A 27,679-nucleotide genomic window follows, 5' to 3' on the forward strand; every position below is an offset into this window, starting at 1 on the left:
TATATATATATATATATATATATATATATGGGAATCATCCCAACGGATATTCCAGTGATTAAAAACATTGTTAACGAATCTAATTAATCAGATATCAACAATGGGTTCACTATCTGTGACAATACCAAAATATCTGAAAAAACACAGGCAAATCTATTCATTAAATGTTTATGTTCATTTTGCCAAAATCTTGCACGTGAAATTTAAATTATACATAGAATATGGATTTGGATGAAGAAAATAGAGGCATTTGGAGGCCCCTCAGGAACAGGGGCCTGGCCGCCTCCACTCATCGTTTGCCCGCCCAGTGGCACCGCACTGCACTGCAGATAACTGCACATACAGTTATGTACAGTTTAACACTTTCGCCTTCCTGCCTATGATTGCGGATCCGATCCTCTCACTATCAAACACTGAGTGTTTTCTTTCTTTTTAAATATAATCGTACATCCGTTACTTACAAACGTACGAGTATTTAAAAAAAGTATTTATATACGTCGTTGTTGAGAACTCATTGTACACGTTATTTTTGGGATTAGAAAAAAATTACAATATGAATCTCTTTCCCACAGGTGGATCAGGCGAGAGTCCGCCCAAAGAGTCCACGGTAGACGACAATGAAAGACGGGTACCGGCATCCGAGCCGCCGTTCATACCCAACGTGGTGGACGGGCCCGGCACCAACAACGTCAACGTCCGGGGCCGGAGCGAGGAGACGCCGGCGGAGTCCGAGCCGGACGCCGCGCCAGACAGCCGGGCGCCGGCGCCCACCGATCCGGTCGCCGACTCCGCCGACCGGCCATCACTACAGAAGGCACTCTTCACGTACGCCTTACCCGTTGTGTGCGCGTGGTTCGGTACCATAGTCACCGATTTGTTTTAAAGTGTATTCGCATTATTCATAAAAACTGTTAATATTATATTAGGGTCGCTTCCCACTACGCCGCTCCGACTTGATTCACTAAAACCTTTGCCAAGACGTTTTCACACAAACGGATCCGTCACGAAAACCGTACCCGGATTTTTTCTCGATCCGTTTAAATATGAAAAAACTTTCTGTAACTGGCACTCTAGCTATTGGTTAGTTCATCAAACCGTAGTGGGAACCAAGCCTATTTGCATTTTGTCACTTTCTTTCAAATCAAAAATTTTACTGGAAAGATAGAGACATACTACTCAAATTTCAAAAAATATATCTATTAGATATTTGACGTTTTTATGAATAAAGGGATATACATTTATTACATAAGGTGTTGTCACTGCCATTGATTTCTGGGGATCTAGTACATACATTAAAAATAGCTAAATGTATAGTTCGTTTAGAACCTGAATTCCTATGGATAAAAAATATAAATTTAAACTGTTTCAGCTTAAAATAGAACCTTAATGTGAACGTCATTAAATCCAAATTTATTTTTTATTCTTAGGATGAACAGACGGTTTCTTTCTCGATTGATCGCTACGTATGGCGTTTCATCATGTCATGAGTCATGCGTTCAAAAATTCCTTGTATGAACCGAGAAAAAACAAAATTGCTACTTGAAACGAATACTTTTTTTCTAATTAATTGAGCGATATCTAAGTCCTCAACTAATTTTTCCCAGAAATCAAAAGCGACTGATGTTTATACAACGCGCGATTAATACGTAAATTAGGATGGAATGAATTGTAGATAGACTAGTCAGTGCGAACGATGGCCGGTCGGAGTATGGCGCTTTGCGCTACTGTGATATATATATTCTGGACTTTATACTGGACTTGTGCGGACGATGGACTCAAACAAATTGCGTTTACACACACGTGTGTATATTAATTTATTAATTTTATATGCAATCTTCATTTCGTGGGTGACAATAAAAATGGGCTTTCGTTTTGGGCACATATTTTTTTTTCAACAAAAATATTATTATAGAAAATTTCTGCCAAATTGACATATTTATTTAATGATAATTTTTTTTTGTAAATATTAAATGTAATTTAATGTACTTGATAGATAGTGAATGTATGATTTATTCTTTCAAGTTTATGTTGATGTGTGGGTGATCAGGGCGGCCTCTGCGATTTTATTTCTATGAAATTTTGAAATTATTTGTTGAAACAATTCTATTTATTTGAATCAATAAAATCTTTCTAAGATTATTACGTTTCTAAATATATTCTATTGTTTATGAATATTTATTATTAAGATGCACAAAGATTCCGACACTTCACCAAGGCCGCCGTACGTGAATATATGTTTATAACAATAAATGTAAATAACAATTAATTAATCATAATTTCTAAACTTAAGAGACTGATTTGTTTCGGATTAATTTGTTTACGTGAATCATTCGAACCTGATATTGAATATTAACATTTAACAGACTGATATATATATTTATAGTTCGCATTTTAGTTTAGTCTGTGGCTGGGCGGCCATTACTCTGTATACAAGTAGCTGGTGAGATATATCAAATTTAGAGCGTTTGTACCAAATTTTACCAAAGTGTTGCAATGTCACAATTAACCGTCAATTTACAAAAACAATTGAACTATTTTCAATATATCTAGTTGATCATTTAAAAGGTGTTCTCAAATGTCAATCATGCAAACTCGCATTAGAATACCTTTTAAAAAAAATATTTTACATATTATTAAATCAATTGTTTTTAAATTAACGGTCAATTTCGATGTTGCCACAGTTCAGTGCGATCGCTCTTAATATTTATAGGCATCTACTTACTGTTTTAGGCATTGTGCTACTGTATACATTCTAAAATAATTTTAAAGCAACTTAAAAAAGTAAATACTAGACGTATTTATTGTATGAAAATTGTTAATATTCAACAATCGCCCGTCACATATTATATATTATTGTAATATTTATCAATTTGGCTTCAGCTTTACTTTTGCTAGTGATTTTAATTCGTTTTATTTAAAATATACAATTTATTTTGTATATACTATGTGTTAGTTAAAAAATGAGTCTGAACGTAATAAAAAAATACATCAAATTCAAGTATATCAAAGTTAATTATAAATAAATAATCACTATATGAATTGTTGGAAAATACTAAAAACCTCTCAACGGCGTTTTTTACACTTACTCCCCTGAATTTTACAATTACACATGTTTTTTTTTTTTATTTTTGTAACCTAACACTTTATAAAAATATATACCATTAAGGAAGAGGTATTTGGTATTTTTACAATTAAAACTTAGGTCCTGTTCCCACTAAGCCGATCCCAGTTTCGTAACCGAATTCGTTTTATTTATACGGCCGGCATGATAGGAATACGACTTTACCGGATCGATTTACGCACAAAACATACTTAATAATTTATTATTAACAAATATCTCATATCAATATTGTCCCAAATCATATTTACAGAATAATGTTTAAATATTTAGAGAAAAAAAAATTAAAATTGTATGTAAATTATACCTACTTTGTAGATATTACTTACATTACGATCTGGACATTATTGATATCAGTACAATGTTATACGTTTTATTATAATGGTCTTATTACTTGACATATTTAGTGAAATTGCCATATTTATTTTTCTTTTAAAATAATGTATTTAAAAATTAGATGACCCAGTGAACTTCGTATCGTTTACAACGCCATCTAGTAAGGATAATACCAAGTAAGGACTCCCATTAAAAATTATCCATTTTTAAATTTGAAATTTTCAACTGAACTATTATTATATTATTTGGTTATTCACTTGTTTCTCCTTTTTAATCATCCTTGTATTAGAACGAACTAAACTAAAAATTTAAATCGATCAAACCTTTTATGTTCTAACGACACTAAGGAACAACAAATGAATATATATATATATATATATATATATATATATATATATATATATATATATATATATATATATATAAAATAATCTGAAATAATATATATTTAATTTACGACGTTAATGCTGCAGCGGTAGCAACAGTGTCTCACCCGATGATCGTGGATTCAATCCCTAGACAATGCAAACATTTGTATTCAAATTTCTGTTTGTATTGGCCAGCGTGTCTACATGATTTATTTTAAAAAAAAAAAAGTATGCCTATCAGTTATCTAGCTCCCATAAGCTTATTCTGTATGATAATGATGTCCAGTGATTATTATTTATTAACTTTGCCTTCAGCAACAAAGTTACGTTATACACTTTTATCAAATAGCAAAAAGATACTAAATATGTCAAGTGAGAACGATTCTATACCTATATATTATATAATGCAGTTAGATTATGCAGACAACTGGTTTTAGAAATTTTACCCGTGTTTAATTATGAAATATTTAATTTATCAATTTCATTTTAATAGTACTCTGTTTTAATGGTACTGAAACGTATACAAAAGAAGACGCTTCCAAAAAATATATGAAACGAGCGAGTTTCGGGGACCAAATTTTATTATTTCTGTTCGACGTGCCATCTACTTAGCTTTTATTTAATCTATGAACATGCTGTCGTGTGTAGGGTTACCATCCGTCCAAATTTCTCCGGGCATGTCCGGACATTCGGCCTTCCGTTCGGTATTTCAGCATGTCCGGATTTTTTACTTAATATTCCTGTCCCTTAAAAAGTGCGCTACGCGTATTTATTACTTCATTTTATAAATATCTAAACCTTTTTAAATGATCAAGTTTTTTGTAGTACTCTTTAATTTTTTCTAAATGGTAACCCTAAACATATGTCACTTCGAATTCACGCTTGCAATAAACGTTAAAAATGTAGCGTTTTAGTAATGTGACTTATTAGAAACGTGTGAATGAGTTTCAATGGTCAGTACAGTTATATTTTGTCACTTTCTAGTTGACTAACATAGCATAATAACATTATTGTAACCCATTTTATATATGTTGTAAATATTATGTTTAACATTAAAATATAGATAAAAAAATAATTATCAAAATAATATTGGACCGATGATTTATTTTTTAAAAAGTTAATTTCTCATAGACAATACTTGTATAACCATATTTTAATTGTAATTATATAAATTAAGATCTGATAAATCTATGTTGGATAAATTTAATTCGAGAATCGTATCGAATAACGAGTTATTTCTTATCTCTTCACTGCCTAACCTATAAGAGATATGGCTTAAGGATAAATAAATAATCTTTCAAAATCTGTCTGCAAGGTATCTGTATCTTGCACTTTATCTGTTACATAAAATTGTTAGATTTATTATCAAAAGCAAATGCAATATTTGTAAACAAGTGCCTAATTTTAGTGCACTGTCGACTATTGTAATTGTATTTTATTCTTTTATAATTATTTGTCATTGTTAATTATTAGCACAAATAAAATTTATAAATAATGAATTATATCTGTAATAGTTGATAAACGCCTCTAACTGCCCTTTTACTATAGTGAGTATGTCTATTTATATTATTTTTACAATTATTTTTTTATATATGCCTTATATGTATAAAAATGTTTTTATGACAAAATCAGTCATCGGTCCGTACGATAATGAATGTTGCTAGAAAATGTAGTTTTTATACAGATGAACGAATAACAGGGTAACTCGTTGAAAGGTACATGAAAGGTTATTCTATGTAAACTGATAAAAAATAAAATAAAAACACATTATACCTAAATCAGAAAAAAATAGTTCTTTTTTTATTTTCAATTACTTTTTAAATTTGTAAATAAGTCTTGCGTGTGTCGGGAAAAAACCTAGTCAGCTTTCTCGAAGTTATATCGTGCTTTTTTGGCGCGTACTGCAAATTTTTTTCTCATACACGTGTGACTAGTGACGTTAATAATCCTAACTGGATGCTTATACTCGATTAGTGATTCGAAATTTCATAAAATCAACTGATATAATAATGAGGTATACTTATAATGTATCTGTTATTATATAGATATCTACTGTATGACAAATCAAGTAAGTATTTTTTTTAATATTATCACATGATCATATAATTAAATCCTTGAGAATTATAACGTTATCATGTTTAGAATCAAAATGTACTTATATATATTTTTGTTCACTCTTAAGTGATATGAAGTTATTTAATTTAGATAAATTAGTTTTAATATATAATATAAAGATTCTGAATCCCATACAAGATAAAGATTCTGAATTGGGTATAAAAATGATCAAATAATTTAGACAGAAATGAAAAATTCATTGCTGTGACAGTGACATATATTTTTCAAATAAAGAGAGCCACCTGTTGTTGTTTACCGTGTTGTAAAGATAAGGAGGACCCAAATCAGGAGGACTTTTTTTCAATCTAATTAACAACTTTTTTTTTTCTCGTAAAGATAATATAAATTGTACATAATAAAGTTGGACTGTTTTTGCGGAAGCGTTTGTATTAAAACGCTGTTATATTGTGGTATCACATATGATCTATAATACCCTGTATAAAAATATGTATTTAGACGAATCAGTGTGCAGAATTAAACATTACTTATATTATGATTTTATGATATTTGGAATTACTCTTTTGATATTATTTCTCATCCGTGTGAGTGGAACAGTGTGACTAGTGTGAGTTGACGGCTACGTTCACGACATGACAATTTGTGTTAAAAACTTAGCTGTTCCTCAGCGGATGTTTTTAGAAACTTAGATTTTTATACAAACTTGATGTAAACGTGAAGGTAGTTGGAACGTAAATCTTTGTGCAACTCACACTGTGCACTTTGGTGTTTTATTGTATCCGATGTGTCAATGTGAGCCAGTGACGAACGATTGCGACCGAATGTTTGTTTGTAGGTTAATGAATTTTTTTATAAAGATATATTATTATGTAGGCATAAAATTTGTGTACATAAATAAATCGATAACATGTGTAATTGTGTTGTTTCATTTTAGTTGTGTTGGTGGCATTTTATTACTGTGTATTGCATAATAATTATGGACTGCGCAGGCGAAGATCTATTTTTACTTTATATCCTCAGACAATATCTTTCGTTTGAAACGTTTAAGTAGATCCATCTCAAACTAATATTAATTATAAAAAAAAAAATACTAAAGTATTAAATAAATAAATACATTTATAAATTTTCTTAAAATAAAAAATTTTAGAACTATAAAAATATGTAATTTATTATATATAATACAAGCATATAAATATCATACAATTTGCTTACATACTACAATATTTCTTAAAACTATTGTTCGGAATTATATAAACAAAACACTATACCCATTGCTATACCGTATCAGTTGCTAATTTAAACAACTTCTTATTTATATATTTATTTTATGCAACTTAGAATGGCAAACAAACTAATGGTCCACCTGATGGGAAGTGGTAACCGTCGTCTATAGACATGAATAGTACCATGGACACTACAGATTATACAGTTTCATCCACAATACACCCCATGCGTTGCAATTCCTGAGGATTCAGGTGTTATTCCTCTGTACCCAGTAAATTCACTGTCATATTCCACCCTGTTTTACGGTAAAATCACGAATGGGACAGTGGTGTCTAAACAAACGACTTTTGTACAAAGTCTCCCTGTGGTAATTATCATTGCAACAGTATATTTTTCTATTAAAATATTTGGTTTTTTTTTTTTTAAAAAAAGTATATCATGAGTTATTTATTATGATTCTTTACTATGTTCTAAATAAATATCACTTAATCTCTTGGCCAATCTAAACATTTAGCGTTTTATAACTTGTACCTATTCTAATGGGAGACACTTATATGAACATATAATATATATACAATACAATTATAATACTAGAGTATTGAACTACTACTGCTCGTAGAGCTATGGCCCAGTGAGTCACGTCAAAGCTCTTTGTGTAATAATGAGCTATAAATTCTCAACAGCACAGGGCGACAGCATCATACGAGTTGTAATGCAATTTCTAGAAGTCGATATGTTCAGAATATTAACTGTTGAAATGCTGGTAACAACTGAGCAAAGAGTTGGACAACTCCGGAATCTATAGGCAGAAGATTATTGAAGGTTTTATAATATATTACATATGTATGTATATCCAATGTTCTTTTCTCTGCCTACACCATAATATATTTTGATTGAAGATGTATAGATAGTGTTTTATTCCTCATCTGTATCTTCGGAGTCCTCAGAGTCACTGTCGGAACCAGAATCTTCTGTCTCCGAATCGGAGCCGAGCCAGTCCGGTAATGGTGGCTGTTCTATTATTGTTTTCCACTCATTTAATTTATGTAAATCTGTAAATACAATTATTATTATATATTTTTTAATTATTAGAACTTAAAATTTCTCAATTCAAGAGTAAATATTGCAGGTTAGCATTTAGATTTTGCTCTGCAACAGCTGTTTTTTGCTACACAAAAAAAAGCAACTTTAATCGCCACAAAATAAAAATGGGACCAACACGAGAGTAAAGCACGATTGCAAAAATAATTATGAATGCCGACGCAATTACATAACAATGTCGCAAAAAAATCAAATAAATCGAGACTTTAAAAATATATTCTTATATTTACTAGGTACTTCTCTCCATGCAAAGGTTGTTTGAAAGAGATCGCTCTTAGCGATAAGGCTGCCCATTGTTTAGTGTAATACTTTCTTGTAATTATTTTTTATTTTTTTTATTTAAGGAAACATTAAAGATTATCTATCTATCTATCTTTAACAAATATCTTGACAAAATTTCACACAAAAAATACTAAATAGATTTGAATAAAATTTGGTACACGGATAAGTTATATCCTTACTTAGCACATAGGTAAATTTATGTACTTACTGATTTACACGGGCAAAGCTGTGGCATATAGCTAGTTTCTAATATCAAATTAAAGTACGATAATACAAGTAAAAATGGTTGTAAAACATAACTATCACAAACCTAAACTGTACATGTCGCTGAGATAGAACTGTTTGTCGTCTCGCTCTAGCACGCCGCCGTACAGGTAGAGCGTAGAGCGCTGCACACACATCATGGCCGACATGCGCGGTGATGGACCGCCGCGTCTCCTGGCCGCCGCGCATGCGCCGCCGACAACGGGATCCGAAGGGGTCGCGGCCCCCCCTAACTTCATTGTGAATACCTCGTCGGTCACCACTGAGGAAGCAGCGTAAGGGAGGAAGAGAATTATTAGTAACAGCTACTTTTCATTTTTCTATATTTTTTCTATTTACCATACCGTATACTGTTAGCGCAGGCGGGGTTACCATACCATTTTCACCATAAAAATACTAAGAATACATTTCATCATACATAGGAACTAGTTGACCTTCGCAAAATCCTCACTTGAAAAACCATCATGGCATGATGTACTAACAGAACTGATTGGGGGGAAAGGATTGTTAATAATGCAGACTTTTTTTATACAACTTAGAACGGCAAAGTGAAGTGGCTTAGAATGAAGAAAGTGGTAACCATTGCCTATAGACATGAGCAGTACCGTAGACATAACAGAGTATACTGTTTCGCCCATGATACCCCCTTGCCATTCCTGAGGACTCAGGTGTTATTTCTCTGTACCCAGTAAATTTACGCCATATCCCACCCTTCAAACCGAAACACAGCCATGTAAACACAACAACTACCAGTCCTATTACCAATGGTGGTGGTATTTAGAAGGAACCAGGTCAAGTCAACCTCCACATGGTTCCTTCTAGATACCACCATTCTGAATTCCGGGTGTGTTCATCACAATATGCTAACTAACCTGTCTTTTCATCTTCACCTATCATCTCATTGGTGCCCCGCCAGCGCATACCAATAGCACGGGCGGAAATAGCGCTCTATGGTCACCAAAAAAAAAACTGTCACCTATAGATACGAACAGCACCAAATAAATTACGATAACACTGATATTGTTTCTAAATTCAAAGTGGATAAAACTCAAGTCCCTTACCAGTGACCTCTTCTTTCTCCTCATCTTTAACAGCTTCTTCAGCGGGTGCAGGCGATTGTGTACTCTGTTGCTCGGTACGTAGGGTGACATTATGCCATTTGGCCGTCTCCAGATCTATCATTAGTAACTCGTCACTCATCTCCCCTTTGAGCTCTTCCTCGGTTTCTTCTACATCCTGAAAAAGGAGTTATACGTACTAATTTTCCGTGTGGTCCCGGCGTAGAATAGATCACCCTTGTCTTTCACGTGAATGTCATAAGAGGCAACTAAGGGAACCTAATGGTAGAAAGATGGGCAGCAGCACCCCTTTTAAAACATCTAATTCCTGCTATCTAATGCCTGCCAAACTTGGCAACTACTGGCAAAACTCCCCTTATGGGAAAAGTTTATATTCAGCAGTGGACAGTTAACATCTGAAATGATGACTATGTACTAGTTTTCACCCGCGGCTTTGTCTGCGCGAATAGGATAACTTGATTTATTAATGTAACGTATTTTATTCCGGTCACACGGACAAAGTCGCGGATAAAAGTTAGTATATGATATTTTTTTTAATGGATGATAATAGAATGGTAATTCCACCCGCGCTATCGGTATACACCCGCGGAGCACCAGTGAGAGAAGATAGGTGAGGATGAAGCAGGTCATGGGCTAACCATCGTGACGAATTCAACAATAAACCAATCAAGATGGTTTCCAGGGAAAACCGCGAGGAGGTCGACCTGATAGAGTTTATTGCTAGCAATGGGATTGATAATCCCTATTGCTAACAATCCCTTCTCCCCCTAGTATATGATATTAGTAAGGATTAAGAAACCACAGACCGTGACGCCCCCGAAGACGTAGGCGCGGCCGCTGTGCACGTTGACGGCGGCGGCCTGCCCCGCGCGGGCCGCCGGCGCCGCCGCGCCGCCGTTCACCGCGCGCCACGCCGCGCTGCCGCCGCCGCCGCCGCCGCCGCCGCCGCCGCCGCCGCCGCCGCCGCCGCCGCCGCCGCCGCCGCCGCCTCGCGCCGCCAGCCGGAACATGTCGGTGTGCGTGTGCGTCCGCTCTGTACGCCCGTCGCGGACGCACGAGAATCCTCCATATATTATCAACTGAAATATACAGGAAGAAGGGATTATTGATAATGGGGTTTAACAGCTCCATTGCTAGCAATGGGATTCTCAATCTCCATTACTAACAATCCCCCTCCCCCCCGGTATACATGTATTGAAACTAACCCCGTCTCCGCCGACGGGCAGCATGACGCAGGCGGAGCGGGCGGAAGGCCCGCGGCCGGAGGGCTGCAGGCGGCTCCAGGTCCTGGTGTCGAGGCAGAAGCAGTGCAGGTCGTCGTGGTAGCGCGCGTCGCGGCCGTCGTCCGTGTACCCGCCGAACACCACGAGCCGCCGCCCCACCAGCGCCATGCGGTGCCCCGACCGCGCCGACGGCCCGTGCGGTGCTGACACCTGTCGGGAATTTAATTTTTTTTATTTTTACAAGCTTTTATCAAACACTATTGACTTCATATGAGTGGATAGAAAGATAAATTCGTGTAATTTTTAGCTTTAACATGCATACTTTTACTAGGTATTTTATTAAATCTTTATTTGGTCTCTTAGCTCACTGATACCATTTAATATTAAGATTACTATGTATTTATACATAGTGTACTGATTGTACAATGTGTTTTAAGGTACCTTGGATTACATTGTTGTAATTTTTGTAGGGACCTCTAATCTATCTATACTTATAATAAATCTGTAGAGAGGTCAATTCTGTACATGAAATATATTTCCAAAATAACTATCAGCGGGTGATTAGTGATCGATACTGTTGCCAAAAATGCAATCAGTAAAATTTTTGTCTGTCCGTCTGTATGTTCGTTATAGAAACAAAAACTACTCGACGGATTTTAACGAAACTCGGTACAATTATTCTTCATACTCCTGGGCAGGTTATAGTATACTTTTCGTCACGTTACGATCAATAGGAGCAGAGCAGTGAAGGGAAATGTTGGGAAAACGGGAGAAGTTACTCCATTTTTAAGCTTCCGTTGCGTGTGCAGCCTTAATGGTCACTTTTTAAAATATAAAAATGTCCACCCATGCGACGCCGGGACGGGCCGCTAATTTGTTTTAAAATAATATATCTAGTATATATTCCGTTATTATCTATTAAAAAAAAATCTCCTCCAGATCAATTCACAGAGCTAACCACAGAATGTGTAACAAATTTTACCTTTTCCCATTTTTTGTCGGCAAGTGAAAAACACCACAAATCCTTGTAATGATAGAATTGCGTCTCTGATGGACTTGTGAACTCGCCGCCAAACACCCACAGCTCACCCCTGCAAATATAACAGTAGATACATTAGCATAGATAAATTTAAATACCTTGGTCACCTGGTGACCACCAGCCTTAGAGACGATGTAGATATGGAGAGGGAGCGTAGGGCTTTGTCAGTCCGAGCCAATATGTTGTCCTGCCAATTTGCGCGCTGTACAAATGCAGTAAAAATAACACTATTTAAAGCGTATTGTGCATCGTTGTATTCGGCGAGTCAGTGGTTCCGGTATACTCCTCGGCTTGCAATGCCTTGCATATCCAATTTATTAATAATTTCAGGTTGCTGTTGCGGCTCCCGCGCTTCTGTAGCGCCTCAGCGATGTTTGCCGACGCTCGCACAGATAGTTTTGACGCAGTCTGGCGTAAAAAAACAGCTTCGTTTTTACGTCGAATACGCGGGAGTAACAACAGGATCCTGAACATGTTTGTTAATAAATTAGATAGTCCTCTCGTGAAAATGCTCGCCGAGAGGACTAGATCATTATTAGTGTATTAAGTATTAACATAGTTTTTAAGTACACTTACTAACAAAAATGGATCCAAGTAATCTAAAAAGAAATAAATAAAAAAAATAGATAGCAAGAAAAAAAAATTTCACTCATCAGACCAGTGAATATTATCCGCCATTTATAATGAACTATCTACTTTGCCCGCTACTTCGTACATGTGGTTTTTGGAAGCAGAAAAACCAATTAAATGTGCCATCTCTAGATGACATATTAAGATATACAAGACATACAAGATCTTGAGTCAATACCTTCAGAAGCACACAACAGGAGCAAGCAACAGTGAAAACAGCATCAATTTTGATGCAGTAGTGTTTATATAACGCCAGAGCAAACATACAGACAGACAAACAAAATTTCTAAAAATCGGCTTATCATTCACCACATAGGTGAAAATGGAATGATAAGCCTCCTTGCGGAAACTATTGTGGTTAATCCTTGTTGAATTCATCACAATGGTCCCAAATGAACTTGTTTCCACCCTCACTACAGCCCCGTTAACATATATGAATAGTCCAGAGAGCCTTACCAAGCCATCCATTATAAAAAATTAATAATGAAATGAAATTTTAATTTATATTATTATATAAATAAATTATGCCTTATAAAAATACCTTTTATGACCTCATAAAAGATTATAATAGTAAGCACATTTATTTATTACAATATTAAATTGAATGGGTACCATATAGGCATACTTATTGGCAGGTGTGGCAACCATCTGATGGGCGCTGCGTGGCGGCGGGGCCCCAGGCGCCTTCACTTGCTTCCATGTGTTGTTTACAGGGTTATAAAACAACAAGTCATTGTAAACTTCTGTCTGAAATTAATATTTTATTTTTTTAATGGATCGACATTTCTATGTGAAATTGTTGTTACTTTGTATAGGCAATGGTCCTCGTTTCAAGTTTATGTGGAGCATTGAAAATATTATATTTGTACAAAAAAAATCCAAATGTGGATTTTATATTTCTCAAATTTATTAGCATCCTTTTAAGATAGTGTTTTATCAGGAAAATAAAATTATTTTCCAAAAAGAAGGAGTCAGTAAATGACAAAAAAAATGTTGAGCGACCAGTTGTTAAATGGTTTGAGAAACTCAAAATTTTTTGTTTTTGCATTTTTGTGTTTATAATGTAGATAAATTCTTAGTTTTAGATACTAAGACATAATTTTACCTTATATATTATTTAATAAATGTTTACATAATAATATAAAAAGACTAAATTATTATTCATGTATTTCTAATCCCTCTTCATAACTAACAAAAACCAAATTTTTTAATGTTTATAAAAACAATTACCCTTTGACCATTATGGTATTCTCCACCAAACATAATAAGCTCATTATTGGTGGGATGTGGAGTGAGAGACGCATATGCTCTTGCAGATGGTGGCCCTTTGAGAGTTTTCTCTGTCGCTGCAGCCCGTCTTGCTTCCTCTTTCTCAATTTCTGCTATCACTTTAGCTATATCTTCCTGTTACAAATTAACTTAAATAGAAAAATTTTTACTTTAACTTTAAGAATTTGTGTCCTGAGTTCATTACAAAGATTAGGATTTTTTTAATAAAAAGAGTGAATTAATTTTTTTAGGAATTAATAGATAGATAAAAGGGGTTTTGTAGTTTCCGTTTAAGTACTAAGTAAGCACAGAAGTAAAAATACTTGCATGTTTTTCTTTTTTCCGGTAAGTAAAAGCATGCTGACTTTTCTGCTATAACCCTCATATATTTATATTCTTATTAGCATTTTGCCGGTAATGATATTTTTTAAAAGTAATTTAAATAAATAGTATAATAATAGGGTCAGGATTATTATATTGAAATTAAACGAATAAATAATAACAGCATGGACTAACCTCTCCTAAATTCGCAAGCTCTTTTTTAAGTTTATTAGCTAATTTTTTTTCAGTCTTAGCGGCAGTTTTTACTGCACCGCTAACCTTATTTTTATTCTTTTTCTTTCCCATAATTGAATATTATTTTTTTAATAAATAAATGATTTGACTTTTTAAAAGGTAGATAAATTTTTTAAGAAAACAAAACAATAAAATGTAGTCCCTCTATTATTGTACTTATATATTACTCTGTACATTTGACATTTAACTATTTAAGATTGGAATGTCTGCAATAGATTCCTGTTACTTCAAATAAAAAACATGTTTATGAAGACTATGCATCTCGTTCATTAAATAGAAAAATGTAATATTGTAACATAGCTGCATTTTATGACTATTTCTGTTGAAATTTTGAACTAAGTTTTATTATAAATGTCTTCGGCAACATATATGCATAAATAAACACGAATAACACTACGATTGCTCATTTATTATACTACTAACTGTTGCCCGCAACTTCGCGTTTCCGTCGTTTTTCGTAAAATAAGTAGCCTATGTCCTTCCTCACGGTTCAGGGGTTTTGATGTAACAGACACATTTCCCTTCATTGATCGTAGCGTGATTAAAAGTATACTATAATCTGTACAGGAGTATGAAGAATAATTGTACTAAGTTTCGTTAAAATCCGTCCATTTTTGTTTCCATAACGAATATACAGACAGACAGACAAAAATTTTACTGATTGAATTTTTGCCATCAGTATCGATCACTATTCATTCCTTGATAGTTATTTTATATATATATATATATATATATATATATATATATTTTAGAAATATATATATATATATATATATTCTTTATTGTACACAAAAAATTACAAACATAATATATATGAAATAAAAATGTACAACAGGCGAGCTTAACTCTGTAAGAGTTCTCTTCTAGCAAACCCTGAGAATTTGCCTTTCTACAGATTTATTATAAGTATAGATGTTGACAGGTACTTTTAAATGGTTACATAAATGATTTTCCAGTTTTATATATATAATGCAACGCCAACTCTTAAATAACTTTGTTATGACATTGTCATTTATATAATTACTTAAGTAATTCCTCTATTATTGTTGCCTGCTCTGTGAAAATTAAAATAAATGTCTATTCTTTAGACATCTCTATAGTAGTTTATTCCTGTCTGTTTCTAAGTGTCTTTATCTTTTGTTATTTTCTTATACATCTTGATAATTGAACATCCAATATTGCTTAAGCATGAGAATAAATATCAATGTGTAAGACTAGTCATATCTATTTAGAATTGTAACTTTTCAAAGATGACGACTGCAGGTGGCTCATCAGTAAGTTATTTTTTTTCTTTTCACCTTCTACCAAGGTTCTATGTGTTTTCTCCTTGTTTCTTATATCAGCACTTGTAGCTAGAATCTAGCTATCGGCTTTTTATTTTTTCTTTATCTAGTTACAACACGAATTTATGTGAATTAAAAAGTACTTGTTCTAATCCAGGTTATGAATTGTCCGTATACCAAATTTCAAATTTATAATATTACTAAGGTCTCCACTGCTAGGAGCTAAGACTAGGATAATGCTTCTTATAAATACTAAAACAGCAATGGTTCTATCCATCTGAAATGTGTTCTTTTTAAGTCATAACATTTCAATGTATACCAAATTGACCTGTTTGATATGAGAGAATTTTATGAAATTTCTGATTATCATTTGACAAATAAATCAAGATAGCTTTTATATTGTAACATCTATAAAACAAACCATGACTACTGATTAAATAGGTAGAAAGATATAGATAGAAAGTTAAGATTGACAGGCCATTGCCCCTTAAATAAACATTTATACACAATAGGGGCCACAGACAGTTCTCTGTGTAGAGACTGTTTTGATGCTGAATAATTGGCTGCTCACATAATCCTGAAATGTGTAGCTATAAGTCCTTGATGTTCAGAAATCTTTGGAACAGTGAGGTCACTCCGTGAGGTCTGTAAAAGTCCACAGGAAACTTCTGTGCTTCTGGACCAAGTTTGGCTGACTAAGCATGACTCTAATGAGAGGCTTAATGTAGAAAACAGATTCTCTTTTACATTTAGGTAGATATTGTATTGCAGCCTTTATAAATATAATAAGTAGCTGGGGACCTTTCTGTGGAAGAGATATTTAGCACATTTAGTTATACCTACATCAATTTGTTTAATTATATGACTAATTTGAAATGTTCTTTTAATTTAAAAAAGAAATAAACTCATAAACTCAACTCATAGACAAAGATGAGATTTTTTTTTCTTTTCATTTTTTTATTTATTTGGGAAAACTAACAGTTACAAATTAAAGAATAATACATAATATTAATCAAAGAAAACATTGAGTAAATTTGTCACCATCACCGTTTACCACAGTTTCAAATAATAAGATTGGAAGGGTTGTAACTTTATTTAACAAATATTTTTATTCTATGATGTAACACATATGCATGAGCAAGACCCGTAACCACTGTTGTTTAGTCTGGTGTTGGTTTGGTGGCATAACCTTGACTGATTTAAATCATAATAGAACTTGAGCTGTCAGCATACCAACATAGTTATTATTATTAAATTCACAAGAGTTTCAGTTCTACCTGGACATTTATTCTTCTATAGTAATTTTATTAGGAGGAAAGTGTTTTGTATGTTTGTTTGTTGTAATATTTCTCTTTAGTCGTACACTCTTGACAGAGTTGTCATGGTCTTTATAATGATAGTGATCTGTATAATGATGATGATCATCGGTGAGGCTCTACTTTACAATTGAGGTCCTCGCAATGCATCTCCATTCTATCATCATCTATATATATATATATAATTCTGCCTTGTCAGTAATGTGGCCTTCTTGCTAGCAATATTCCCTGCCAGATCCACGTCCCCTCTGGAAATCCCCTCTGGAAACCTTCATATTAGATTCATATGCACAACGGCCAAAATGAGAGGCTAAGTGCAGAAAATAGAGTCCAACTTACATTATATTTACAACCTTCATATTTTTTTAATGGATGATAATGGAATGATATAAAAATAGCGCAGGTGGGGTGCGCTATCGGTATACACCAGCGGGGCACCAGTGAAGGATGATAGGTGAGGATGAAGTAAGTCAGTTAGCCCATCATGAGAAATTCAACAAGAATGAATGAATGACTGAGTATACTTTATTTGCATTATATTGTAATATAGAAAATAAGCAAGGCAATTTACAAACACAACGATACAATTGTATAAATGCAGTAAGGTGGTAAGGCAAGAATTGTCCATGATGATTTCCAGGGGGAACCACGTGGAGGTCGACCTAATAAGGCATATTGCTAGCAATGGGGCTGTCAAACTCCATTGCTGACAATCCCTTTCCCCCCACACAACCTTCATATTAATCACGGTGGGCTAACTGACCTGTCTTTTCATTCTCATCTATCATTTTTTACTGGTGTCCCGCCAGTGTATACCATCACCATAGGTGAGGTTACTACTCCATTATCATCCATTAAAAAGTCACAATCATGTATCAAAATTTTTACTGTTAAAGTTAATATAAAATATTAATTTATCTATCTATTTACCCATCCAAAGCAGGGGAAGATCTAGTATATTATACATTAGTAACAATATTTTTGTTACAGCAATCAAATGCAGCCGTGCAAGAGTTTAAGATCAGAGTTCCAAAGAATGTAAAGAAAAAGTACCATGTAATGAGATTCAATGCCACGCTCAATGTAGATTTTGCAAAATGGACACATGTCAAGATGGAGAGGGAAAACAATATAAAAGAATTCAAAGGATTGGAAGAAGAAATGCCAAAGTATTCAATTTTTATGTTTATATTTACCAAGTATTATTTAGTACTAGCGGCCCGTCCCGGTGTCGCACAGGTGGACATTTGTAACATTTCCCTTCACTGCTCTGCTCTTATTGATCGTAGCGTGATGATAAGTATACTATAACCTGTACAGGAGTATGAAAAATAATTGTACCAAGTTTCGTTAAAATCCGTCGAGTTTTTGTTTCTATAACGAACATACAGACAGACAGGCAGACAGACAAAAATTTTACTGTCCTCAGGAATGGCAACGCATGGGGGGTATCATGGGCGAAACAGTTTACTCTGTTATATCCATGTTACTACTCATGTCTATAGGCGACGGTTACCACTTTCGATCAGGTGGGCCGTCAGCTTGTTTACCATTCTAAGTTGTATAAAAAAAAAAAACATACATAAGTCTGTTCAGCTGTCTAAATATAATTAAGTTATACATAAGTAATACTAATACACATTAAGTTTTAGTTTATTTTTTTTTTAATTATACAATATTATCATATCTACTTGTACAACAATTAGTCCATTAAAATTGTCTTAAAAAGATTGCTTTCAGTAATAAGATGCCTTAAAACTTATACAACTGCATTGTTAGGGTCGGCAACGCGCGCGTAATACCCTTAGTATTGCAGGTGCTCATAGGCTACGGTAACCACTTACCATCAGGTGGGCCGTATGCTTGTTTGCCACCTCAGTGGTATAAAAAAAAATATTGATATGTCTTGCTTATTCCCAATATTGTTCGTTCATTCGTTTATAAGTAGTAAAACATGTTTACAATAATTATAACTGGTATAGAGATAAACAAATTTTGTTTGTTTTTTACTATATTTAAAATGGCAAATAAGCTACAGTCCATCTGATGGAAAGTCGCAACTGTCTGTAGACAAGTAAAATCATGGACAAATACAATGTGATGCCTATATGTTGGTACCCCTTATATGTTGCCATTTTTGAGGACTTTTTTTTTAATGGATGATAATGGAATGGTAACCCTACCCGCGCTATCGGTATACACCGGCGGGGCACCAGTGAAGGATGATAGATGAGGATGAAGTAGGTCAGTTAGCCCGTCGCGACGAATTCAACCAGAATTGTTCTCGATGGTTTCCAGGGGGAACCACGTGGAGGTCGAACAGCCCCATTGCTAGCAATACGCCTTGTATTGCTAGCAATGGGGCTGTCAAACTCCATTGCTAACAATCCCTTCCCCCCCATTTTTAAGGACTAATATACAATATTAAATCCATATCTCTGTCATATTCTACCCTTTAGACCGAAACACAGTTATATCTGCTTTACAGCAGAAGCTCAAATGAGACAAAGGTATCCATGCAAACAATTTTTGTACAGTCTCCCTGTAGTAGTGTCTGAATTGTTTATTATTATAGGTTTGGTGCTGGCTCGGAGTACGGCCGAGATGTAAGAGAGGAAGCGCGACGCAAGAAATTTGGTATTATATCGCGCAAATACAAACCTGAGGACCAGCCGTGGATCCTGAAAGTGGGCGGCAAGACTGGCAAGAAGTTAGTACATTATTTACACTACTTTTGAGTTTGAGAGAAAACTTATGTATGTCGGGAGGAAAGAGATAGTTTAATAACAACAGCCCCATTGCTAGTAATGTACCCTATCAAATTGACTTCCACACGGTTCCCCCGGGAAACGATCGTGGATTCCTGTGTAATTCTACACAATGGGCTAACTGACCTGCTTTCATTCTCATCTATCACCTTTCACCTTATCATTCTCACTGGTACCTCAATAGTGCAGGCGGGGTTACCATACCATTCTCACCCATTAAAAAACTTATCTATGTTGTTTTCATAGACAATATCCAACTGAAATCCACTGGTGAACATAAGCCTCCCCCTGGGGGGGTTTTACCAATAGTTGTCATGCTTGGCAGGTGGATTGGCAACCGCAGTTAGATGTTTTAAGAGGGACGCTGCTGCCCTTTCTTCACACTTCCTTTAGGCGCTTCTTACGTCACCCACGGGAAAGGAAGGGGTGGCCTATTCTATGCCGGGACCACACGGCTATTTAATAGACAATATAACATATTATATACTCATAAACTGGAAAAAAAACGTAAGGCTTTTATCTATTTTTGTGCAGATTTAAAGGCATCCGCGAGGGTGGCGTGTCAGAGAACGCGGCGTATTACGTGTTTACGCACGCGGCAGATGGCGCTATAGACGCGTACCCACTACAAGAATGGTAATTACAATAAACATATATATTTCACTAAAGAAATATTCATTATTATACTTATATTTATATTATGTATGTATTTTAAAAATGAACAGGTTTTCGTGCCTCCAATCAAATTGTTTATAAACTCTTCTCCATTCAAAGGTTGCCTTTTTTTTATACAACTTAGAATGGCAAACAAGCTGACGGTGCACCTGATGGAAAGTGGTAACCGTCGCCTATAGACATGAGCAGTACCATGGACATAACAGAGTATACTGTTTCGCCCATGAATTGCCATTCCTGAGGACTCAGGTGTTATTTCTCTGTACTCAGTAAATTCACGCCATATCCCACCTTTCAAACCGAAACACAGCCATGCAAGCACAGCTGCTTCACGGTAGAAACACGAATGGGACAGAGGTGCCCAAGCAATCAACTTTTGTACAAAGTCTCCCTCTGTAGAGATTGCTTGTACAATAAGGAGACCCATTGTTTTTTCAATGTAATATTTTCTTATAATTGTTTATATTTATAATAAGTTTACTATTGTAATATTTTGGAGGAAACAATAAAGAGTATCTATCTATAAAGATGTTTCCTTAGATTAAAAAAAAATTTTTCAAGATTATGAAATTGAAATTTCAATTATTCTCCATTCAGTCCACAGTATTGTCCATACTTGTTATAAATGTAAAAAGTATTAATCTAATTTTAGGTACAACTTTCAGCCTATCCAAAGGTACAAAGCGCTATCTGCCGAGGAAGCGGAACAAGAGTTTGGAAGGTAATGTAACAATTTTCTTAAAACTGCATGCTGAGAACTTAAAACAGAATTAACATTCTACTGTTTTTATTTGCATTAATTACTAGCACTTAAAATGAGGGATAAGAGCATCACAGTATGCTACTAAAATGTTTATAAACTTTCTCAGAGAAAGACTATACAAAGTTATATAACTTATATATATATATATAAAAGCACTGATATTTATGTACTATTTATTTTTTACCACCATCCATTTATGCTTATACAGTTGTATAAGGTTGTGTTTCGAGAGACAAATGAAAGCTCTAGATTAGAGAATACACTGTCCATTTATTATATAATATTTAAACAGTTTACGGGGTATTTAACTCCCTAAACTGAATTAATGATATAGAATATGTAAGGACAGAAATTTAATAAATCAAAATTTCTAAACCTGCAAAAATTTTTGAATTTCCTATACTAACTTGACAACTAGTCAACACCATGTCAGTATCGGAGACCTGAGCACACCATATCAGTATGGATGGAAAACCAGTTATTTGATTTAAAAACTAAACTACCGAACCGACTTTGATAAAATATCTATGGGAAGAATCTAATATCCTTTTAGATAATAAAAAGTTTTCCCAAATCAGTTTACAACTGACGGAGTTATGAGGTAACAAACATAATAAAAACAAAAACAACCTAAATCCTTCTTTTTCAAGTCAGTTAAAAATTACTTCATACTAAATGATATCAATTTTATCCTGTATGTAGTAAAGAAATAACATGGTACAGAGGCATATAATCCGAAATTTAAATTCCGAACTTTGTGTAACCATATTTACCACCAGAGATTGCCATAAGGTTTTATTTACATACATTTATTTGTTTCAGACGAAATAAGGTAATGAATTACTTCTCGCTGATGTTCCGTAAGCGAATGCGCGGCGACGAGGGCGCCGACGAGGCGGAGGACCCTGATGAGAAGAAGACTAAAGGAGCTAAGGCAAAGAAAGGTAAATTCTCGAATTTAAATTATTTACTACATCTATTTTTTATTTATAAATCCATTTCGTCACAAACTCAGTTGTAAACAGGGTTTGTTATAAACTCAATTCATTGAAACTTATTTTGTTGCAAACTCAGTTTGTTCAAACAGGGTTTGTCAAAAACTCGGTTCATTGTAAACAGGATTTGTTAGAAACTTAGTTTGTTGTACACAGGTTGTCACAAACTCAGTTCGTCATTAAAATTTGTTTGTCTGTCTGCTGGAATCCAAAATAATAAAATATTCATTTGCACTTATATTAAAACTACATCTGATACTCCTGCAAGCACTTCATCACCACATATTTATTGCCAGATTTAAAAATATCTGATATGGACGAGTGGATAGAGTCCGGCGAAGATTCATCAGAGTCAGAAGCCGGTGAGAAAGAAGACTCCGACTCTGGGAGTAAGAAGAAGAAAGACAAAAAAGGTAAGCAACCTGTATACCTATCTATATTATAAAAGCTCTTATAAATTTACTTATCTTCTATGCTTATAAAAACATTTGTCCTGACTGACTTATCAACGTACAGCCGAAACTGCTACTTCTGGGAAGCTGAAATGTGTCGCCGGTAAAATCTACTAAAGTATTAAATATTTATAGCTGCAGCGAATAAGAAGAAAAAGAAGAAGGTGGAAGACGAGGCGTTCGAGGAGAGCGACGATGGGGACGAGGAGGGCCGAGAGAAAGACTACATATCCGATTCTTCAGACAGGTATACCTTACTGCTTTGTAATAAGATTCATATTTGTGTGTGTAGCCATAGAATTAAAAAAGTAAAATAAACAAGTAAACAAGTGGCAATAGCACTAAAAATAATGGAAAAAGATTTTTAAAATTTAACGGCCTGTGCAGACGAGTTATTTAGTTCACGGAGGACAAAGCTTCTTGTTGTGTTATTCGATAATTTAATTAAAACTTAATAAAAACTGGTAATGGTTAATAAACGAAGGACTCGTGTGCATTGCGCATCTTTGATCTGAGGAATCGTTTATCTATTTTCAACTGACTTCAAAAAGAAAAAGATTCCCAATTTGTTTGTATTTTTTTTTTATCTGAAAGGATATTTTTATAGATTGTTCCCATATTTTTTTTTAATTATCAAAGTCGTTTTAGTAGTTTAGTTTTTAAATCAAAATAATTGGTTTAGCCATAATTAAAGCTGTTTTTTTTTTTATTATATAAGTTATAATGAAAAAAAAAAAGTAAGCCAGAAATTGTCCCTCATGTGCGCAGGCGCTTAGAGATACGTTTCAGAAGTTACACTACATTAATCGACTAAAGAACTTGTTCATCACCAGTGGTCCAACAGACACGTTCAGACAGAACAATGCGTCACTAACTGTCGTGTTATCGTTCAGAACATTCTTTTTACCACTCGTTTTTTTTTTTAAAGTGGTACAGTTTTTTAACATTATGTTTTACTATGCAGTGAATCAGACCACGAGACAAAGGCTAACAAGGAACTAAAGGGAGTCGCCGAGGAAGACGCGCTCAGGTAATATTAATTAATTTTAAATCAACTACCTCCTCCATTATATTTCAAGAATCCTCCACTAGATGGAGCTTAAATCTGTAATAAGTTATGTATACGATCTATATTCGAGCACGATTTATACTTACCTAATAAAATTTACTTGTAAACCTGATTTAAACTTGTACTTTCATTATCCAGGAAGCTGTTGACCTCAGATGAGGATTCGGAAGAGGAGCAAGAGCAGAAGCAGGAGTCGGAGCAAGAGGACGAGCCCACGAAGGAAGGAGAGGAGCGGGCCAGCAAACTCACCAAGAAGAAAAAGAAGAATGAAGAAAAGAAAGGTGGCTATTTTGACCATACTAATGTAAAAGTTAAAGCCAAGCAACTCTGTTAGGTTTTTTCTTCTTTTAATGGATGATAACGGAATGTTAACCTCACCTATACTAACGGTATACACGAGCGAGGCACCAGTGAGGAATGATAAGTGAAAATGAAAAGGCAGGTCACTTAGTCCATAGCGAAGAATTCCATTATAATTAACCATGATGGTATTCAGGGGGAACCGCGTGGAGATCAGCCTGATAAAACAATCCCTTTCCCCCCAATAAAAGGGGGTTAGACTCTTACCAAGTCTCCTCGCTAATGTGAACAATATTATATCTGTTTCGTGACAAGAAACAATTAATTTGATCTTTTATTTTTAAATTGACTAGGTTATAGCCAATTTGCCTAATATACTTACTATGTATGCAATATGTCGCAGAGTCGAGCAGTGAGTTCAGTTCGGACTCGGACACCGACCCGGAGAATAGCAGCAGTAAGAAGCCCAAGAAAAGCAAGAAGGAGGACAAGAATGGAGTGGCCAGCGGTGCTTCCGGTGAGACAGATTGTTAATACATTACGGTCGATTGTGCTGCAACACAAACTAAACCCATCACTAAAATATTTTCTTCCGCAAATTAAAAAATAGAATATTTTTTTATACAACTTAGAATGGCAAACAAGCTGACGGCCCACCTGATGGAAAGTAGTAACCGTCGCCTATCGACATGAGCAGTACCATGGACATAACAGAGTATACTGTTTCGCCCATGATACATACCCCCCATGCGTTGCCATTCCTGAGGACTCAGGTGTTATTCCTCTGTACCCAGTAATAGATCTCTGCCAAAAACTAACTATTGTAAAAAAATATTGCCAGTGTCAAATAATTTTAATATAGACAACCATTGACCGTAAACAGGTAACTTATATGTTTGTTTGTCTGTCAATCAGCACCGGGCAGTGCGAGCACGTCCCGTGCAGGCTCGCCGGCGCCGGCGCAGGGGGCCGCCCCGACCGCACCTGCTACACACAGTGGCTTTCCACCCGCTAAACGTGCCAAGCTCGACCCTGCATATGTGTTCGTACCATTACTTTTGTTTTATCTAATGTTTATTTCTTTTTTTTTTTTTGTAATAGCGTATTCGTTCGCTTATATTAATTAGGCATAATTAGTATACCTATATATTGGGTTCCTCAGAACATTGATGGTGGAAAAAAGGTCATCACCCATTTCGATATCGCCCATGTCGGTCGGATATTTATTTATTTAGGATCACTGACATAAGATACAGCGAAACATTTCAATACATTACACTAGTGGATTACGGCTAACTGTTCCTACATATAGAGGCAAACACAGCATGCTTTGTGTTTAAAAAATATTAAAATAGAATTAAATTATTATCTATATATAATAATAATAAGTAGGAATAATATTTATATTATTATATGTATCACATCTCCCATATTTAGAACTAACAAAATTTTTCATCGTGCCTCCCACCAAACTGTTTATAATTACTCCTCTCCATCTAAAGGTTGCCTGGAAGAGATCGCTCTTAGCGATAAGGTCGCCCATTGTTTTCTCATTGTGATTATTTCTTGTAATTGTTTGTATCTATAATAAGTTTACTATTGTAATGTTTTGGAGGAAACAATAAAGAGTATCTATCTATATATCTATTTTCGAATATGTTAAAAGTCTTTTATCCAATATTATTTTTTGGATAACAGTCTTTTAACATATTTTTTATTTGATCAGTTTACATATATTGTAACTAAAATATTGCTATACATTACCCATCCCTAATACTAATAACGGGGGGAAAGGGATTGTTAGTAATGGAGACTGAGAATCCCATTGCTGGCAATATACCCAACCAGGTCGACCTCGCGGTTCCCCCTGGAAACTATCATGATTAATTCCAGATGAATTCATTATGATGGGCTAACTGGCCTGTTTTCATCCTTATCGATCACCCTTCACTGGTGACCCGCTAGCGTATCCCATTAGCGCTGGCGGGGCTACCATTCCATTTTCATCCAATAAAAATACTAATGACGTGCAACAACAAGGCATCAGTGGAGTATAAAACTATGATGATAATTTGAAATCACATTGTGATATGGCTACCGTAATAGTGGGAAACTAGTTTTTGGTTTTTTTATATAGGAAATGTTCCACTGCTGTGCAAAGACCTCCTCTGTTTTTACATGTCAACACGCAAAATGCAGGATAATTCAGTCAATCGTTCACTTAATCATTTTTGTGTCGTCCACTATATTTATCTCAAGTTGAAATCACTAATTAAAACAGTCTTTTAAATGGATACTCTATTTTGATATCACTTGAGATCAATTTAATAATTTATCAGTGTATATAAGTGTGTCCACTTTACCAAGGGAATTAGGTACTTCTATTCCAATTGTGATTATGTCGTGAAGCAGCTGAGTGTACATGGCTGTGTTCCGACGTGAAAAGTGGGATATGGCAGTGAAATTACAAAGTACAGAGGCATAACACAATAGGCCGGGGGAAAAGGGGTTGTTAGCAATGGAGTTTGACAGCACCGTTGCTAGCAATATGCCCTATCAGGTCGACCTCCACGTGCTTCCCCTTGGAAACCATCGTGAACAATTCTTGTTGAATTCGTCACGATGGGCTAACTGGCCTGCTTCATCCTCACCTATCATCTTTCACTGGTGTCCCGCCGGTGTATACCAATAGCGCGGTTGGGGTTACCATTCCATTATCACCCATAAAAAAACACAATAGGCCATAAAAATAGCAAACCATGAGGAGTACCATAGACATCACAATGTATTTCTATATTATCTGTGGTACTGTTCCAAGTCTATAGATGGCGGTCACCATTTTTCATCAGATGGACCACAGCTTGTTTGCCAATTAAAAAAAAAAACTAATAATTATTATTAAATTTGTGATGCAGCAACGAGTGCGGCGTGACAGAGGAGGCGGTGCGGCGGTACCTCGCGCGGAAACCGATGACCACTACGGAACTGCTCACCAAATTCAAGTCCAAACGGACGGGCGTGAGCAGCGAGCGGCTCGTGGAAACGATGACTCAAATACTGAAGCGGATCAATCCGGTCAAGCAGAATATCAATGGAAAAATGTACTTGAGTATAAAGCAGACGTGATCTTTGTAAATAAATATTGTATTTATTTAGATGAGTTTATTATTTTTTTTATTATTATTATTTCAGCCGTTAACTATCCATTGCCGGACAAAAGCCTTCCCCATAAGGGGACTTTTGCCAGTAGTTGCCACACTTGGCAGGCGGGCTGGCAACCGCAATTAGGCTTTTAGAGATGTTTTGAAAGGCTCCTACCCATCCCTCGCCCTCCCTTAATCGCCTTTTACGACACCCACTGGACAGGAGGGGTGGTCCATTCTATGCCGAGACACACACGGCGAATTATTATTTTCTTATATTTATTGGAAAATATGCTATAATGCACCAATAATAAAAACTGTCCGACTCGAAGG

At 35.1% G+C, this 27,679-nt stretch overlaps 3 protein-coding genes across 5 annotated transcripts in view; 2 read left to right on the forward strand and 1 right to left on the reverse strand.

Annotated features, from left to right (window-relative positions):
* Positions 1–6,810, forward strand: part of LOC113523072 (uncharacterized) — a 126,981-nt gene extending 120,171 nt beyond the window's left edge. For both annotated transcript variants that reach the window (XM_052897785.1, XM_052897787.1), the window contains exon 11: positions 573–6,810. In XM_052897785.1, the coding sequence (XP_052753745.1) occupies positions 573–883 (311 nt within the window). In that variant the 3' untranslated portion in view covers positions 884–6,810. The remainder of the gene's footprint in view (positions 1–572) is intronic.
* A 232-nt stretch (positions 6,811–7,042) lies between these two features.
* On the reverse strand, positions 7,043–14,752 carry LOC113522984 (kelch domain-containing protein 4). 2 transcript variants are annotated; one of them, XM_026908840.3, is made up of 9 exons: positions 14,523–14,752; positions 13,968–14,141; positions 13,363–13,484; positions 12,051–12,159; positions 11,051–11,278; positions 10,652–10,924; positions 9,828–10,002; positions 8,813–9,028; positions 7,043–8,171 (listed from the first exon to the last, which is right to left on the reverse strand). In XM_026908840.3, exons 1-9 carry the CDS (start codon positions 14,631–14,633, stop codon positions 8,035–8,037), a joined length of 1,545 nt encoding a protein of 514 aa, XP_026764641.2. In that variant the 5' UTR covers positions 14,634–14,752; the 3' UTR covers positions 7,043–8,034. The 2 variants fall into 2 exon arrangements, with proteins under 2 accessions (XP_026764641.2, XP_052753748.1); XM_052897788.1 differs by having other exon boundaries at positions 13,968–14,155; positions 14,523–14,660.
* An 889-nt stretch (positions 14,753–15,641) lies between these two features.
* On the forward strand, positions 15,642–27,358 carry LOC113522985 (general transcription factor IIF subunit 1). The gene is made up of 13 exons (XM_026908841.3): positions 15,642–15,856; positions 18,172–18,350; positions 19,757–19,891; positions 20,484–20,585; positions 21,277–21,345; positions 22,210–22,331; positions 22,679–22,795; positions 22,970–23,081; positions 23,799–23,864; positions 24,042–24,184; positions 24,607–24,720; positions 25,119–25,245; positions 27,119–27,358. Exons 1-13 carry the CDS (start codon positions 15,833–15,835, stop codon positions 27,327–27,329), a joined length of 1,521 nt encoding a protein of 506 aa, XP_026764642.1. The 5' UTR covers positions 15,642–15,832; the 3' UTR covers positions 27,330–27,358.
* The last annotated feature ends 321 nt before the right edge of the window (positions 27,359–27,679 follow it).

This window comes from Galleria mellonella, unplaced genomic scaffold (genome assembly GCF_026898425.1).
Source record: "Galleria mellonella isolate WM207_F2 unplaced genomic scaffold, CSIRO_AGI_GalMel_v1 utg38, whole genome shotgun sequence".
Lineage (NCBI taxonomy): Eukaryota > Metazoa > Arthropoda > Insecta > Lepidoptera > Pyralidae > Galleria > Galleria mellonella.

Bases quoted from the DNA above. Each gene is read 5' to 3' on its own strand.
- LOC113522984 (XM_026908840.3), bottom strand. From the start codon at position 14,633: ATGGGAAAGAAAAAGAATAAAAATAAGGTTAGCGGTGCAGTAAAAACT. The intron at 12,160-13,362 runs GTATGCCTATAT...TTATATTTGCAG, and splicing joins GTTGCCACACCTGCCAATAA to GGGTGAGCTGTGGGTGTTTG. The intron at 11,279-12,050 runs GTAAAATTTGTT...AATTCCCGACAG, and splicing joins CCGACAAAAAATGGGAAAAG to GTGTCAGCACCGCACGGGCC.
- LOC113522985 (XM_026908841.3), top strand. From the start codon at position 15,833: ATGACGACTGCAGGTGGCTCATCA. The intron at 20,586-21,276 runs GTAATTACAATA...ATCTAATTTTAG, and splicing joins GCGTACCCACTACAAGAATG to GTACAACTTTCAGCCTATCC. The intron at 23,865-24,041 runs GTAATATTAATT...TTCATTATCCAG, and splicing joins GCCGAGGAAGACGCGCTCAG to GAAGCTGTTGACCTCAGATG.